This window comes from Camelus bactrianus, chromosome 9, assembly GCF_048773025.1.
Source record: "Camelus bactrianus isolate YW-2024 breed Bactrian camel chromosome 9, ASM4877302v1, whole genome shotgun sequence".
Taxonomy (NCBI): Eukaryota; Metazoa; Chordata; class Mammalia; order Artiodactyla; family Camelidae; genus Camelus; species Camelus bactrianus.
The window spans coordinates 42127586-42144603 of NC_133547.1; the positions used below are offsets into that span (position 1 = coordinate 42127586).

General features: G+C 37.7%; 1 protein-coding gene across 10 annotated transcripts in view; it reads right to left on the bottom strand.

Moving 5' to 3' along the window:
* The window catches only part of ST7L (suppression of tumorigenicity 7 like), a 121221-nt gene that overhangs the window by 51440 nt on the left and 52763 nt on the right, over positions 1-17018 (bottom strand). For 8 of the 10 annotated variants that reach the window (XM_045511686.2, XM_074370170.1, XM_045511689.2 and 5 more), the window contains one exon: positions 14240-14379. In XM_045511686.2, the coding sequence (XP_045367642.1) occupies positions 14240-14379 (140 nt within the window). Of the gene's footprint in view, positions 1-241; positions 3452-7555; positions 14380-17018 lie in introns of those variants that run through there. The other 2 variants (XM_045511685.2, XM_010948314.3) reach the window with 2 other exon arrangements.

The following is a 17018-nucleotide window of genomic DNA, read 5'->3' on the forward strand; positions in this document are numbered from 1 at the left end:
GGGCATCTTTGAAGGATTGTTGGAAAACAAGAAATAGATGCTTCCGTTTCACTCTTTGCCCTCCCTGTCAGCTTGCACACAACTGCGAGGATACACACACACATCTGCAGATACATGGACATACACATAGCTTCTCTCAAGCTGCATAAGAGTTCTAGTCATCTCCCCTCTACCCAACAATAAAAAAACAAACCAACCTGATTTCAATCAAACCCTTCAAAAATCAAACCAATGACAGAGGTTCAGTTATAACCAAGGAATATTTTAAAATTATCAACATGCAGGCAGCTGTTTGGTTTGGGGACAGGTACTCCTCTGGGAGGTGGCAGGAGAAGGATGCGGAAAGAGCATGGGGAGAAGAGATCACTAGTGCACAGTTCCCACCCAAGCAAAGTGGCTGACACTGCAGAACTTCTCCTGGCTGGTTCACGTCGGAGAGAGTGCAATTAGTACTGCATATGCTGTGGATGATGGGGCGGTCTCTTATGACTGCACGAGGTATGATTGCCAAGCCTGCTGCTCATAACCTGTTGCTGTTTTTAACTCTTACTAGGTTAGAAAACAGGATAGCTTTGGGTTCCAGAGATGATTTCCACAAGAGAAAGGCACTGGAGAGGAGCAAGCAGTGGTTTACTAGGGTAAATATGTCACAGTTGCTGCATTAGGCTGAGCTTTCCCAGAAGCTGTCATTCTCTTTGGGGGGCTGGCAGGTTTCAGGCAATAGCCAGCGGGGTGTCAGTGATACGCCTGTCCCTGACCGAAAAGGTCAAAGGGATAGAAGAGGGGGTTCTATAGGCGTATTTTTCCACTTCCCACTCATGGCTTAAATGATTTCTGAGCATCTCTGTGGTTATTCCTCATTTACTTAAGGTGTTTTAGTCACCCTGGATTTCAGAAAGCAAGGTAAGCATTCTCCCCTTGGCCCCCTAACTCTGAACAATTCTGGCTTAAAATCTGCCTTTGCTCACTTCCATTCTGTCTATGAGTCTCTGGCTGAAGCAGCTCGGCATGGGAGTTCTCTTTGGCCAAAAGAAGCCGAAATCTGGTGACTTGACTTCAGCACCACCAGCCCCTGTAAGCACACTTGAACAAATAGAAAAGCTAAGCTGAATGAATAAAAAAGGAAGACAGTTTAATCCACAGCTATTCTATCTGACAACTTTCAAGGGGGGGCTTCCCCAAGAATAACTGTGATGTTTATAAAAAGGTTTTTATGTATAAACACTTTAGCTTACACGTAACTGTCTCGCCAACCCTGTGAGGTCGGAGTTACACTCACTGTACAGGTTCAGAGAGGTTCTGTGACTTGTCCAAAGTCCTGTAAATATTGAGTGGCTCAGCTAGAACTTAAACTGAGGGCTTTGGACTTCAAATCCTGTGTTTTCTCCTCAAAGACTACGGATGCTTAGGCCTGGAGGCACCCAGAACCCCAGCACCTTTAGAACAGATATTGATACAAAGTATCCTAGAAGAGTATGTATGAGCAGAATTTACATAAGAAACAGCTTAGGCCTGCCTTTTAACCTTACCAGTGAATGCCCTTTATGCCATTTCTGCCACCACCACCACCTCCAGGAAATGATCACTATACTAAATAGTCCATGTTTAATCAGCTCTGGCTCCTAATTCTTTCTGTTCCTTTTTTCTTTTTTCAGATTAACACTTAAAATTTTGTTTCAGTTTTATCTAGTCCCTTTAAAGTGATGCTAAACATGTAGACAGAGTAGAAGTAATCATGAGAAGTCACGAGAGGAAGTTATTAAGGCTTTGGGCCTTTAAAGTATGTATTAGAATTTCCTTTGAGACTTCAATCTTTTAAAAAATGCTGTCAACCCCTGGGCTAGGAAAATAAGAACAGGGAAAGAGAGTGCTAAAAAACCGTCCTATCCCAGGCGAGATGCCTACTCACAGCCTAGCAAGGGTCCTGGGACCTTTAGCCGAGACAAGCAATTTATCTACACCAAGGCAAGGAGTATCTACCCTGCAGAGAAACCCCTGCAAGATGAGGCAGACAACAGATTTTCACTTGATCAAAAACTTTTGCTGCTGTCAACCCCTCCCCACCCTCATTCAAAATTCGGACTTCTGTTTAGGTCCGAGACAGTGAGACAAAGCAGCTCCAACAGATGCTGTGTGCAAGGGGAACCCTTCCCTGTTCAACCTTGGAATGCATTCCATTAGAGACAGCATAAGCCCTCACATACCCTACCTATCACTCTCCTGCACCCCAACTGTGAAGGCTGAAGGGAAAACTGTAGAAACACAATGTTCATCAATCATAGATCTAGGATGCTACAGCTCCCGTACCTGGGGCCCCACTTGGGCTAGGAGACGAACACCTCATGAAAACAGTCTACCTAAATTCAGGCTTTCTCCCAGAGCAAACCTTACTTTTTGGTCCATCGATCTTGGCGCTCACTGTTCTCCCTGCTTCCCACCCCCACTGCCTCCGCATGTGGGCTCAGAAGTCATCATCTAAAGAATTCCATTGCTCACCTCCTGCATAGCAGCACAGCCCCATGAGGCCGCACACCAGATGGAGGGGATAAAAGTACAAGGTCATGGCTTCTAGCAAGAGGCTTTTTCTTAAACTAACCCTGACTCCTGGAAAAGAGGCAGAGCAGGAGAGTGTCGAGTGAGCTGCTGACGACAGCAGCTTCAGAGGTCTTGTATAAAAAGGAAGGAAAAAGCTAACTTGGCTTTCAGGGGAAATTTCCCTACTTCTGGGCTCACATCTACTTCTTGAAGGTGTCTAAGTAGAATGCAGATTGTCAAACCAAAGGGTTAAATCCTTCCCAATTGTAGGTACCTACTCAGCAGGCTGCCATCCACATGCTGAGCTGGAGGCTAAACCCTGAACACATGCCCTGTTTCTCCAGGAATGTAACTGTGAATACAGAGAGTATGGAAGGTGGACTAGAACTCTGGGGAAATTGAAAAGGTTGTCAATAGCCTTCAAAATGTTTGTGTATAATACACAAAGATGGGGGATGGAGGAGGATCATCCTTCCTAGAATCATTATGCTTGTTGGGTGACTATAGAGAAGCGACAATTACAAAGAAAACAGTTTAGGTAACAGACTGAGAAACAGACGTCTCAGAATAAAAGGAATCTGGTGAATGAGATTAATTAGGCTTTCTATAGGAGGTGGCTTTTGAGCTGGATTTTGAAAAGATAAGGTATGTCCTGGTTGAGGGCAGTCAGAAGAAGGCATTCTAAATAGAAGGGACTGGTTTATGCTGAAACTTAGAAGCAAGAATGTGCAAGCAATATATTAGGAATTTCAAGAAAGTACATATTATATACACTGGGGAATACAGAGAAATTAGAATGCTGAGATCAGGGCTTAAATAATGTGAGGTGACTGCATGTGCCCAGACTGTCAGATGGCTCAGAGTCCCCTACAGAGCCACACAGCATCTTGATCTATGTCAGTAAACACCAGGGCACCTATGGGAAAACACAAGGATGATTCCATTTGTTACAGATACAGGAATCGGAAGACAGCTACACTGTAAAGCCCACAGAGTGCTAAGTATCAACTATAGGTCCCTATCATTTGAGATTCTGGGCTAAATAAGAGACATCAAATATCCCATCCAGAACTGTGATGCATTAATGTAGGCCTCTTGGCCCAGAACCTGGCATAAATCAAGCCAACTCTTAAGAAATTAGAATGTAAAAGAGTAATTCTTTAAAATAGAAAATACATGTTTTTTTCCCTGACTCGCAAGCTTACAACTTGACTGGTCCCTTATATACCATCTGGCACATTGGACTTTCAAGGCTAGCACATTCATTATAGCTGAGGCCACAGTGAATGGGAAGAGAACTACAAAATAGCTTTGGGGACTGGGAAATTAGTTCACTGATAAGCAAGAGGACAGTTCTTGTGCACTACAGGCTGCTAGAGGAACAGCCAAAGACAAGATACAAATTCTGATTTCGTAACTTTGAATTAGGTCTCTGGCTTCTTGCATTTGTTGAAGGTAAAAACAGAGCTATTTATCGAGCTTCTGTCATGCTTCCTAACTGAACTTCCCTAACCTCTGAGGACAAAAACCACAAAGGCAACCCTGTTCTTCTACGGCAGTTCCCTGGCCCTGCTTTCAAAAACAGAACACTGAAGTGTATGTGTGTGTTTATATATGTATTTATATACATACATGTATATGTATAAATTATATTTATGAACACTGAATAAGTCAAAAGGTGAGCAGCATCCTAAGTTTCTGCTTTACTTAACTGGCACAGTTTGGTGCTGGAAGGGAGGCAGCCACTTAACAGTGATAGCATGTATTGGTATCATCTTAGTTTTTTCCTCCTCCCCTAGGGCAATTTATAAAAGGTGATTTCTGAAACCCTTCACAATAGAAAAGCTCAAGGGTTTTACATTCAACTGTGACACCACTATGAATTCATTAAGAAGCATGTTTCAGGTTGCACTATAATTTCCCTATGTAACATAAACCCATGGAATCTGACATAAGCTGAATGCTCATGCTGGTTATTTTATTTACATTTCTGAATGGAAGGGATTTCAATACTCATAAAATATCTAACTGACTTATTATTTTTCATCTGTTCTCCCAGAGGATCTATTATAAAACAGGCACAGAGACAGAAGGCTCAACTTGTATGACTGGTTAAGCAACAAGGGAAAAGTTATTGCTCAAAAGCAATTTTTAAAAAAATAACTCAACATGGGGCTTGAGGCCAAACAAGAGATATCATTAGTCTCAATGCCATCTGAAAGATGAAAGTTAAAAAAAAAGTAACTTTATTCATTATCTTCATTAAAGTCCTATGGGAGAAAAAGGGAGTTCACAGAAACTGAGGGAGCCTGGAGTTTATACTTAAGTCTTCCTTTAGAGACTTAATGTTAGCAGACACAGTCTAGCACAAATGGGAACACAGGTGAATGGATGAGTGGGCTCCTTACAACCCAGAATATCAATGTGCCTCCTTACCAGCATGTTACAATCAGACTTCTGAATTGGAAGATGCCATCATGCATCTAACTCACTATTTGGAGATGTATATTCTGTTCATCTACCCAAAGAATAATAATTTCTGCTTATTCCAGCAGATACAGCAAGCTCAGATAAATTGCAAGAGAAGTAACAGTCACCAGTAAATGCCAAAGTCTGACCTGTGGTCTTCTGCCTCTAAGTCTTTGTTCAAATCATCCCACTTCTCTTCTGATGCCACACTGAGTTAAATCAGTACACCCTGTGATCCTCTAGTACAACTTGGGCCTCTTTTCTACTCAATATACTTTCATCATGTTACCATTTTATTGATTACATGCCTAACAGTATAAATTCCCCAAGGACAGGTTCTGTGCCTATTTTGAAATATGTATCCCAAGATCATATTCCCAGTGATCCAGTTAGTGCATACACTTGACTGAGCCCAGTAAAGATAGGAAATATTTTCAGTTGCTTAGAGAGAAAATCCCGGCAATTCACCCTGTAAAAAGGTAGAACTGTCTAGAATTAAGAATTGATCAGCAAAATTCAGCTTGAAAGAGAGGGAAAAAGCAACTTACTTTAGTACCTTAGTACCTAATCCAATTTCCTTTTATTATTTTTCTTAATTAACATGATATATCTTCAGAATCAGTGACTGGAGGATGCAGCTTTGACATTAACAGTAGGCTCTGGGAAATTCTGAGTGGTTCTTTCCCTTTCTTTCTCACACGTCCACAAAGCCAAGTAATTTTAGTCCAAATTCTTGGCTATCCCATTCTGCTTCACAATGACATCATACTGTTTCATTTTCTAAATTAGGGTGGTCCTTAGCCCTTATTAATCTGGTGTTATTAGGAATGAGAGGATATAAAAAGAGAAAGATAAAAATCAATGAGTGCAGTAGGCTTTAGTTTTATGGCAACTACTATGTGAATCTGAGGGGTGACATTTCTTATTTCAATCTTGAATTGTGGAGCACTTCAGTTTTTGATAAATTCTAAACTATTCAGATGAATATAATGAATATCACTGTTTAACAAAAACATGAACTTCATCAGTTAGGTATAAAGATGAAAGTCTTCCATGTCTCATATTTGGAGAAGAATAAAATAAAGAGACCTCCTTCTATTTCCTCTTGTTTGAAGGAAAGGAATCCTGACCAAATAAATTCTTCAAAAAGGAAAAAGACTCCATGAGTCTAGATTGACTTTTTGGGTCACTACATCTTATGTGAGGCATGTGAAAATAACTCATCAGTCACTTCTACTCAAACGAATAAATATGCAAGGATGAACTAATCTACTGTTGCAGCAGTAGCCTCTGTCTTACACAAATACATCCCTTGCCCACCTTAAACCCTCTACCATTAGACTATAAACTTGTGAATAGGCATTGAGTATAAAATACTTCACCAAGGTGCCAAATAAATATCTGTTCACTGAGTGAATGAATGAACAAATTCATTAGCAGTAACATCTTAATACAATGAATTCAAACATCAAAAACTTACAGTATGTTACAGGACAATCATTACCATACTATAGCATGTTATAGAACAATAGTTAACATATTTTTAAATGCTGAGGCTCTTTAAAAACTAAACTTTGAAAACAAATTAAGATAAGCCCTGTTGGAGTCTTTTCATTCAGTAAGCCAATACTAAAAAAAAAAATCTTTTCGGGGTATCCAGGGCTCTGAACTACATGTTCCAGCGCAGTTTTTTGTTTTTGTTTTTGTTTTTCTAAAGGCAGTATTACAACAGCTAAAATACACCACAAGCAAATTAATAAGAAAAGTCTACCCAGCTAGGACTTTGTTGAGTTAGAATCCCTAGGTTCCCAATAAGGGCTAAATCCCAAAGGGATCAGAGTCAAGTAAATAAAAAATCCATCTGAATTTTATCAGAGGGCAAAGTTTCAACTCTGAATACCCCAGCAACCAAGGATGAATTATGTATAAGATTAGTAAAGTGCCTTCATCCACACCCCAGTCAGAGAACATTCTTCTATCTCACTGTGACTGAAGGAAAAACAGCAATGTGTTTGCCTGCCAAGAATAGTTGTGGCTATACTCTAGATAGGAGTTAACAACAATGAGGGATTAAAACTTAATTGTAAAGCTGCTGCTACCTGGGAGTAAAGGCTTGATCTCTGGCTTCAGAAAGAAATTGGGACTCCAGCAGATTGAATAGATGAAAACAAGAGCTGGCGTGTTCCTAACAAAGAGTATGAGAATATGTTCCCTTCTTAAATTCTTCCCAAACTGCTTCTTTCTCTGTATATCCTATTGGTAACATGCAAGAGTGCTCAGTGGGACTATAGCCCTTTTCTGCACTTTTGAATAGTACAGATATACACATTTCATCTCCAGAATGCCTGAAATTACAGGATGAGGTTAAAGGGCGATTATGTGGTCTCAATTCTCTGAATATCAGTACTCTTAATTTTGCTGAGCATTACTTGAAGCCCAAATAATTTCTTTTCTTGAAGCTGGCTGTCAAAATTGACCTAAGGCAGTAATAATTAATATTATTACAGAACTAAAAGAGAGAAATTTAGTTTTTCCTCAAATTTAGACAGAATACCATTAACATCCAATCTTATATTGAGACCTCATCAGCATTAAGGAACACACTCAAGTTTCCTATGTATTGTTACAACTACTATAAGTACATCTGTTATCTAAAATTCCCACTTTAGCAAAGCAAACAAACAAAATAAAAACCCACAACCTCTGCCAACAAGTTATGTTATTTTAGACCAAAAGTTTATTCTGTTCAGTTAAACTTGCCCTCACAATCCTTCACAAACTTACCCTTTGACTTTGAAAGAAGAATGATGTTGAAACATAAGATACACATTTGTACTTTATATTAATTTTTTTTTTTTACCTTTTCAGAGAGTTAAATCCCCTCTAAATCATTACAAATGAGTGCTACTCCTTCTTCAGTATTACTGTACGTTTCAGGCAGTGAGAAAGGCTGCAGTTTTTTTATACAGTTGTGTGAGTATGTGATGTAAATGACCAAACAGCGTTGCTTCTTAAGTGGCCTACTAGTAAGAACAGGAGTGAAATCAGAGTGAATCAGTTTGAAGACAGAAAAGCGTTTTTTTTTATTTTAAAACATCAGAGTTCATCAAATAGGCTTATACTATGAAGGATTTTCCAGGAAGCTTATTTGTCTACTTATGTCTTTGCAATAAGCATTTCTGCAATCTAAATGCCCTTTCTATTTTCTGACAATCCACACTAGCCTTTTTATTTAAAACTCTTCTCCAGATTCATCTCCTATAAGAAGACATTAGCAAAACCACTTTATTATCAACCAAGCCATCATTCTATACTCACTCAGCATTACTATATTTGGTTTGAAGTTTATTCTTTTGTACTTGTTTTGGAGTAGGTTGTAAAGTGACATATTTTTGAAACTAAACATATATAACATGACTAAAGGACTATCTATTGTTTGATTTCAAAGAACTCTTTTAACTTTTAATGGCTCAAAATTCCTCATCTGTAATATTGGAAGATCACAATCTGTCCACCAATGCCTCTGGTAAGAATAAATGAGAATATAAGCATAAACTCTTAAAAAAAGAAAATAACTAATAAAGTCCATGTTACTCTTGGTTTAGAATTATAATATATTAAGTAGTCACACTAATTTAGTTCTTTTGAGCATTAGAAATTTGATTGGTAGGGGAAGGAGAAAAATTCCACTCAAGAAAAAAGCTAAAAACTATTCAAGATTTTAATCTCCCTCTGTATCCCATTATTCTCCCCATTTAGAGGACTATTCTGGGTCTGCAAAACACAAAGAAGTTTTCTAGAACAAAAATCAGTAAGTTTCCTAAAGTGAACTCTTATACCACTGGTGTAATGAGTCTGGAATGAGTGATTGACATCAATATCTAGGCACAGCTCTCTAACAACTGCTATGCAGTCCATCTGCCCCAAGTACTGACGATTAATAATAAATATATTAGTAGCAGTTAGTGACAGGGTATCCTAGACTTTGGCACTGAGACTTTCACTTTGAGGGGGAAAAGATGATTAAATACACTGCTAAAGAAATTCAGGGAGAGCTTTTGTGAACTTCGTATTATCAGGCAGATGTTATAGGGAAAGAGAATGCTTTCCACAAACTTCAAAACTGAATTAAATACTGCAGAAGGGGTACAGACATGGATTAAAAAGTACATTTTCCTAACTTTTATTCTTTTTTTTTTTTTGCCTTTGAAAAGAAGAATTCAATACTTAGAAAATTTGGATAAAGAAGAATATTAGTAATTTCATAAATTTCTCACTCTGGTTCTTTTGGAAGGAGAACAATGAGGATAAAGCAGGAGAAATTACCCTTTAAAAAGTACAGAACAACTTTTCTCTTGCTACAAATATCCCAGTTAATTAAGAAAATAAAAAATGGAATATGCCAGACTGCCCAATAGACTTCAGCAGCACTAACAGTGGAACAAAAGTGTGAGCATTTAAAATTTTTGACTAGTCACACAACAGGCTCATTTTATTATCAGGATAGTCTCTGGGATAGATCTCAGATATATTACTGTGGAAATAGCATAGTTACAGAATAATATTTCACAGGAATATAAGCTTAGTTATAATTCAAAATGTTTTTAAAACTGTATCAGTTCTTAGGAACTAAAGAAGTCTCACAGCTTTGAAAAATAATCCATTTTCAAACAAAATGAAGAAACATTTTAGTTGACAGTTTAATTTCTGAATGGAGCCCTATGTATTTAATAAAAAAGAATGCAACTCTTACAGGTTTTTAGTATTATTAAAGTTAGATAGAGAATATACCAAAAAAATCTTTCACCTTTGAGCAGATTTCACATCACTAGCTATGATAATGGAAAATTAAGAACCTTTAAAAATATTTTTTCTACTGGTATATATCAGTATATGGTTATAATTGTTTATCAACTCCCCTAGTTATGAAGACAATCTTGCCCTAGAAAAAATGGTAATAGTGGACAAACCTTCTTAAAAGTTCTAGTCACTATTCAGTAAAAGACAGTTGGCATTTATATCTGCTTATTATTTTTTTAAATGTAATTTAGGAAGAAAAATGTTCATTATTTTTGGGAAGGGGCTGAAGAAATCCCAGTGAGACGTTCTGTAGAGAGGTCTTTTGTTAGTGTAACATCTGACCTTCTATATCTTTGGAAATCATGCAACTTGGCTAATGTAGTCCTTAAAGAATTAATCAAGCAGATTGTTAGGCCCTAGTTACAGTGGAGCCAGCCAATTATGAGTTGCTCAGAAATTCATCACTGGCATGTCCAACCACATTTTCCCACATAAAGATTAGTAGAAATATGTGGAAACAGGGCCCATTCCCACCCCACCCCAACTATATGTGTTCAGTGAAACAAATTTTAACCAAGTTTTGCCTTAGTGAAACAAACAATCTATTTGGGAATCTTTTTGATTTCTGTCTTTACCTGTAACACTTTTTCTGCCAACATTTCAAAGGCTTCCCTATTTAGTTAAAACCCAACTAGGGATTTTTATATTCAAACACATTTGTGAATTTAAAGCATTAAAGTCACATGCCACAAGCCTGAATTTATGAGTAAGTTAATGAAATCCCCAAAGACCATCTTCAGTCTTTTCACTGTTGTAATAACGCCCTCCCAAGGCTTACTAAGAAGAAAGCTTTTCTTGCAAAGAGAAATGAAAGGGGCCAGAGTAGATGAAGACTGGTTCTCTAAGGAGAGGGCATTGCTGCTCTTAAATAAAGAAGCTCCTTTCAGATAAGCAGAATCAGATTCCAGTTCATTTGGTTTGCTGGCTACCCTTACTTTGAACTCTCATATTTAACCCAGCAGGCTTCAAAGCAGGTGAGAAAATGACCTACCACTTAAAAGCAATTTTTCCTTTTTCAGGAATTCTGGCCTTAGAGAATATCAGCTCTGATATCAGCACATTCCACATCTCCAGGGATTTATGCGATTTTTTTTTCATTGCTCTATGTCTAATGTCAGACTAGGTTTTCATCTCAGCCAGGAGAAAAATCAGAGGGAAAAAAAGTCCTAACTTGCTGCAAATGAAGGCTTATTCCACAAGGCTTTACATCATGCAAAAGGAGAAGGGGCACTAAAACCACTGAACATTCTAGTTTGTTCCCTTCCACTTATCTAAACCTGATGTTCAGTGAGGAATATTAAAAACCATAATCCCTAGTGCCTTGCTTCACAAAAAAGCAATTTTTGTAAGAAATGCGTTTTAACAAATTCAAACTGAATTTACTCTAGCGTGTGAGCTAATACAAAAATGAGGAACAGACAATGGTAAAGGAAGAAATTTAGGAAATTTTCTTAAACTGCTTCACCTTACTAAATAGAAGAAAAAGTATGTTTCAAAGATTCTTCACTGACTTCTACTGTACTTGGCTATCAAGTATCTGACTTAACTGAAAAATTTAACATAGGCAGGCAACTTACCAATAGGTTCTGCTCTACAAGGCAATTTGCCAGGGCCTAGAATTAAACATTTCTCCACTTTCTGTGGTTCACATACACATAATGTACCAGAAGTATACTACTCGTAGTATTGTTTAAATGATGCCTGGCCACTATTTCTACTACAATTTCCATGAAAAAATGCTTTTTGAGTTTACTAGTAGAACACAGTGCCTCCAAACATGAAGGGGATAGGGTTTCCCACTATAGCTGCACTTGGGTGATGTTGACAATGATGATGGTGACAACAGCTAACACCTAGTTTTTACTACTGGCAGACACAGTTCTAAACACTTGACATATTTTAAACTCACTTAATGCTCACAAAAACCCAGTAGGTAGTACTATTCTCATTTTACAATGAGGGAGAGAAAAGGTTAAGTAACTTACCCCAGGTTGCACAGCCAATAAGTGTCAGGGCTGGAATTCAAAGCAAAGCAGTCTGGCTCCAGAGCTGATGCTCATAACCACTCTACAATGCTGCCCCCTCTCCACCTTGATAAGATGGCACTCTCCATGCATTCTAAATTCCTCTTATTGGGGGTAGAGTAGAGAAGGGCTTCTCCAGTGTTCACTGTGTATATAGGATCACCTGAAGATCTTGTTAATATGCAGATTCAGGAGTGCTGGAGTAGTGCCTGAGGTTCTGCATTTCTAACAAGTTCCTGGGTGATGGTAATGCTCCTGGGGCACAGACCACACTACATTAAGTGGTGTAGAAGCAGAATTTGAGCCTCTAGTTCCCTTGTTGTCTGTCTGTTGAGGTATTTATATGTTGAGTTTAGAAGCCGGAGCCTGCCCATACTATAATCATTTCCCATTAATTCTTAAATGGAAACTGCCCTTGGAACTGCTTTGCAGGTACTTTCAGTAAATACCTAGCTTTTAGGAACTTAAAATATACATGTAAAGGTCACAGGGGTAAAATGCGGCTGTAAATACAGGTTTGCTGTCAGCCACATTTTTAACACTATGGATCACCAACTATACAAACACCAAAAGACAGTGAACAAATGCCTGCTTACTGTTTATCAAGTAGAATCACAATAAACTAATAACTTTTGGTCTTAAAAAGAAGCTTCCACTTTAAAACATGTAATTATTCATTCTTGGACTCGGCTGGAGAAGTGCTAAGGAGCTTGTGCTGACATCTTTAAGGCTCTGTATCAGAGATCTCTTAGGTCAATGGAGACACTACATACTGACATCAGTCAATACAGGAGTATCCTCCACATTAACATTAGCCAGTACCTCACGAAATTACACTACTAACACCTGTTACACCTCCATTCCCAATTCTCCATCTCCCTCCTTTATTTCACCTCCTTCCCACTGCTCTGAGAGAAACCTAAAAACCATCTCTCCCACTGCTTGCCTGTGATCTCAAATACACAGCTGCATATTTTTTCCCAGCTGTTGAATGGACGGGATTTCCCTTCTAGTCCATTTTTTTCCATGCCAGATTACATAGTAAATTCATTCCAGTTTGAGACACACTCACTCCCCAATCAGCACCACTGCAAGCAAGAGTTACAGTATGATCACTAAGCTTCCTTTTTATACTAAAAGGAAATAGAAGAGTCAGTCTCCAAACCAAACATCTATACTCCCTGAACAACAGTGGAAAGTCATTCTTCTTGAAGCTTGACCCAGAATCAAGTGCAGTCTCAGAATCCTAGGCCTACAGCCAGTGGCAACTTAACACATTATACAGTTGACCTTCAGGGAAAAAGAGAAACCAGTGCTCTTGCTACTGGTGCCAGAAGAAAACCAACTGATCTTTAAGGCACAAAATAAACTATTCTTAAGGCAGGAAAAGAAAGTGTAAGGAAACAGGGAGTTAGAACGGAGGCACATAGAAAGATAGAAATTACATTACCAAGTAAGGGCTAGTGTTTCTATGGTTCTCAGAGCTTTTCTACTTGGGAATATAACAAATCAACATTTTCTTTCTAGGTTTGAGAACTTATTCCTTGGTAAAAATGCAAAGATGTACAAGACACACCTTTTTAAAGGCTAAGAGACTTAAAGGGACTTATCTTTGGCAATTTTGCTTTGAGCCAGTGACGTTAATTAATAGGTTTGTAGGGAGGAGTAAATAATCATGGGATACTCTCTCTAACGTCAGTCCTCAAGCACTTACTGGACCTGCATTAGGAAATGGGGAAGCAGTTCAAAACTAAAGGGTAAAAATGAAAATAAAGTTCTGTACATGGTTCTACACCCAAGGTTGGAAAGGTCAATAAGAACATGCAGATATAATAACAAGGAGAACTTGTGAGTAAAGCAGTACATACTGTACCCAGGGCAAATGTCCCAGAAGTCCCATCTTAGCTACTTACTCTCCATCCTAGTTGCATTCTTGAATTTAACCTTCAGCAAATCCTTAGAATTAATGATTTCATTTAAATGGAAAAATCAAAAGGCTTGTTTACAAAATAGGGGTTTTTTTAAAAATGCCAAAGAAAATACATTTAAAGGAAGTGGATTATTCTTTAGCTAGTAACAAGTTGTATGTTTACCACTAAAAGTGATCTACAGAGACCAACTTTATAATATTACGCCATTGTATTTCTTTCAATTTTAAGCAACAAAAATATATCTTAAATCACCAGAAACTTATGTCTGACATATTTACGGCAGCAAGTTGACAAATCAATTCCTGTAATTTACCATAACAAATATCTTCCACTACTCAACTGGTTTAGCACAAACAGATCAGAGATGGTTTCTTGTGTGTTTTACAAATACTCTACACAAGTCCTTGAGATCATACTTACAGCTTTAGCAAAAACACCCATGATTTCTGGAAACTGGTGTGTGAGAAGAGCTATCATTGCTGTAGAAGAACACAGTCCTGCTGTGAAATGGATGAAAAAAGGAAGCTCTTTCTTTGGGTAAACAGAAACATGATGAAACGCTACAAGGGAGAAAACATAGAAATGGGATTTTATTTCAGAAGACAGTATAAGCCAGTTTTAATATTTTCAAATGAAATCTATTTTTAAAAACTAAAAAGGAAAATGTTTTTTTAAAAGAACGCGAAGTCTCTGGTCAAGCAAGGTAGAAGGAAGTTATCCATTATTTACTCTAGCATCAACAGCCTATCAACATAGCCAAAAGACTGCTGGGAACCGGGAACAGGATAGAATCGTGGGAAAGAACATTAATTGTAGTCATGCTGAGGTAGTTTTGAAAAAGAGCTTTGTCATTTATTAGCTGTGTGATTTTGAGTAAGTTGCTAAACCCTCTAGAAGTTGCTACGGAGTTGTTAAGATGGACACGGTAAGCCCTTTATAAATGTGTTGTTATAATTCTTGCTCTTTGGGGCTCAGAGATGAGTATAGAGATCAAGAGAAAGACATATGGTTGAAGATTTCTCAGAACAATCAGCTAATAATTTTATCCAGTTATTAATAAATGTCCTATATGTGGCATTTCATCAAACACTGTAAAAATCTAACCAGAACAGCAAAGCCCTAGGATTCTGAACATAAAGTCCCTTGTCATACTTTACCACAGTAAGTTACACATTTTCTCAGGTATCATTTTTCTAGCAATTGGCTATTTTATTACCAACAGTATTTAACTGTTTATATCTTATTTGAAATTTGAAAATACTTGAATAACAATACTGAGAGCAGCCTACTACAATGCTTGGCACAAAGTAGGTGCACAATAAATGAGAATTGAACTGCTAAACTGAGAGTTATTCTGGTACTTCATGTGTTCAGGAAGCTGACCACTCAGGGCTGGAGAAAAACCCAGGAATTACTGATGTAATATCCTGCTTAGGTAAGGAATGACTAATTCAGTGCTGAATCAAGGTCAGCTATAAATTTAACCTTTTTTAAACAATGATTCACAGAGAATATTACAGCTAAGTTTCCCTTCAGTGGCCATAATATTTTTATGTCTTATACTATCTTCTGAAAGCATATACCAAAAAGCAAATTCAATAAAAATCCAGAAAATTTCCAGAGAGACAGATAGTATTATTCCTACTTTGTAAGGTAGAAAACTATATAGCTTTAGTAAGATAATTTCCTAAAACACGGAATTTTTATACTGCAGGAGAAATCCAATTATTTCTTTTTGGATTGCTTTCTGTAGATTCATTTGTCAGTCAACATTTGGCTAATACATCAAAATAATGGATGACTAGTACAGAAACACTCCCTTGGAAGTGAAGTTCAAATTTCATCACTGGCTTGTAGAGAACAAATTATCAGGAGGCATAAAAGACAACTAAATAGCTATGTGAACTAACGGAATAGTTCAAGCCTGAACTTATGAGATTCATAAGCAAATTCCAGAATGTTGTAAGTCATATCAAGGTTGAAGGAGAATTAAAAACAAAAAACATTAAGTACTCCTGGGAATTAGAACTCCACATTACTAAAATTTTGTTCATTCTACACAGAGACAGAAAATATACTCTAAGAACATACAATATAATCAAACAACCCCTGCCAAACGCCAGAATAACCCTCCTCTCCTACCTCCTAGAATTTGCAAATGAGTAGCATCCTAGAAATAATAAAGGCCTGACAAAAAGCAAACTGTCTGTTCTTACAGCCTATGGCCCTGATAATACATGATAATAACCCTGATTTTATTCATATTACTATGAAAGTTGGCCTTATGTCAGGCAACTTTTGTAATGATTTGGAGGGCATTACTTTAAGCTAAATGTATTACTTTAATATAATATACTTCTGCACACTGATGTTCCACAAAGATTCATTCCTTTGCCTTAAATACCCTTTTTCCCATTAAAATGAAAACACAATAAAATAACTATTATCACTACCATCCTAGGAAAGAAAATAAAATTTCTAACACTACTGACCTTCTAAATGCCAAAGTCAATGAATTCTCCTCAGTAATTACCTTACTTAATACTTCAGATACTCCTCCTCACTTGGAAATTTTTTCCTCCTTTTAGTTTCTAGGATATCTAGTTCTGGTTCTTGTCCTGTCTCTCTGACCACTCCTTCACTGAATCTTTTGGACTCCTTATCAGCCACTCATTCCTTAGACATTTTTGTGCCCCCATGGTTCATCCTTAGTTTATTTCTCACACTTTATACAGTTTCCCTTAGTGATCTCATTCATGCCTAGAAAATGATGATTCCCAAGCCAGTTCTGTGATGTAGAGAGATGTAGAGAGAAACAGCTATCAGCACCACTGGCAATTTTGCTTTCACAACCTGATCCTGTCCCTAGGCCGCAGCTGACCAGACCAGGGATGAACACCTGAGTAAATCTGATTTCCTCTCCCAGAAGTTTTAAAAGTGGGGTTGAGATTGATAGTGGGATTCTTTATTCTCTATTATTGGCCTGAACTGACGACATGTGAAGTCAGAGCTTTATGGGGCCTCAAGTTTGGCTACATGAATAACAAGGGAAAGCCAAACTGCAAAGAGAAAGATATAAAAATGAAGCAGATACACTGAGAGAAGCAGAAATGAGAGATCATACAAAGAAAAGTTAGAGTTGGCAAAGGAAACAAAGAAAGTGAGAGTAGGAGAGACTGAAAAAGGCAGCCAGAGACAG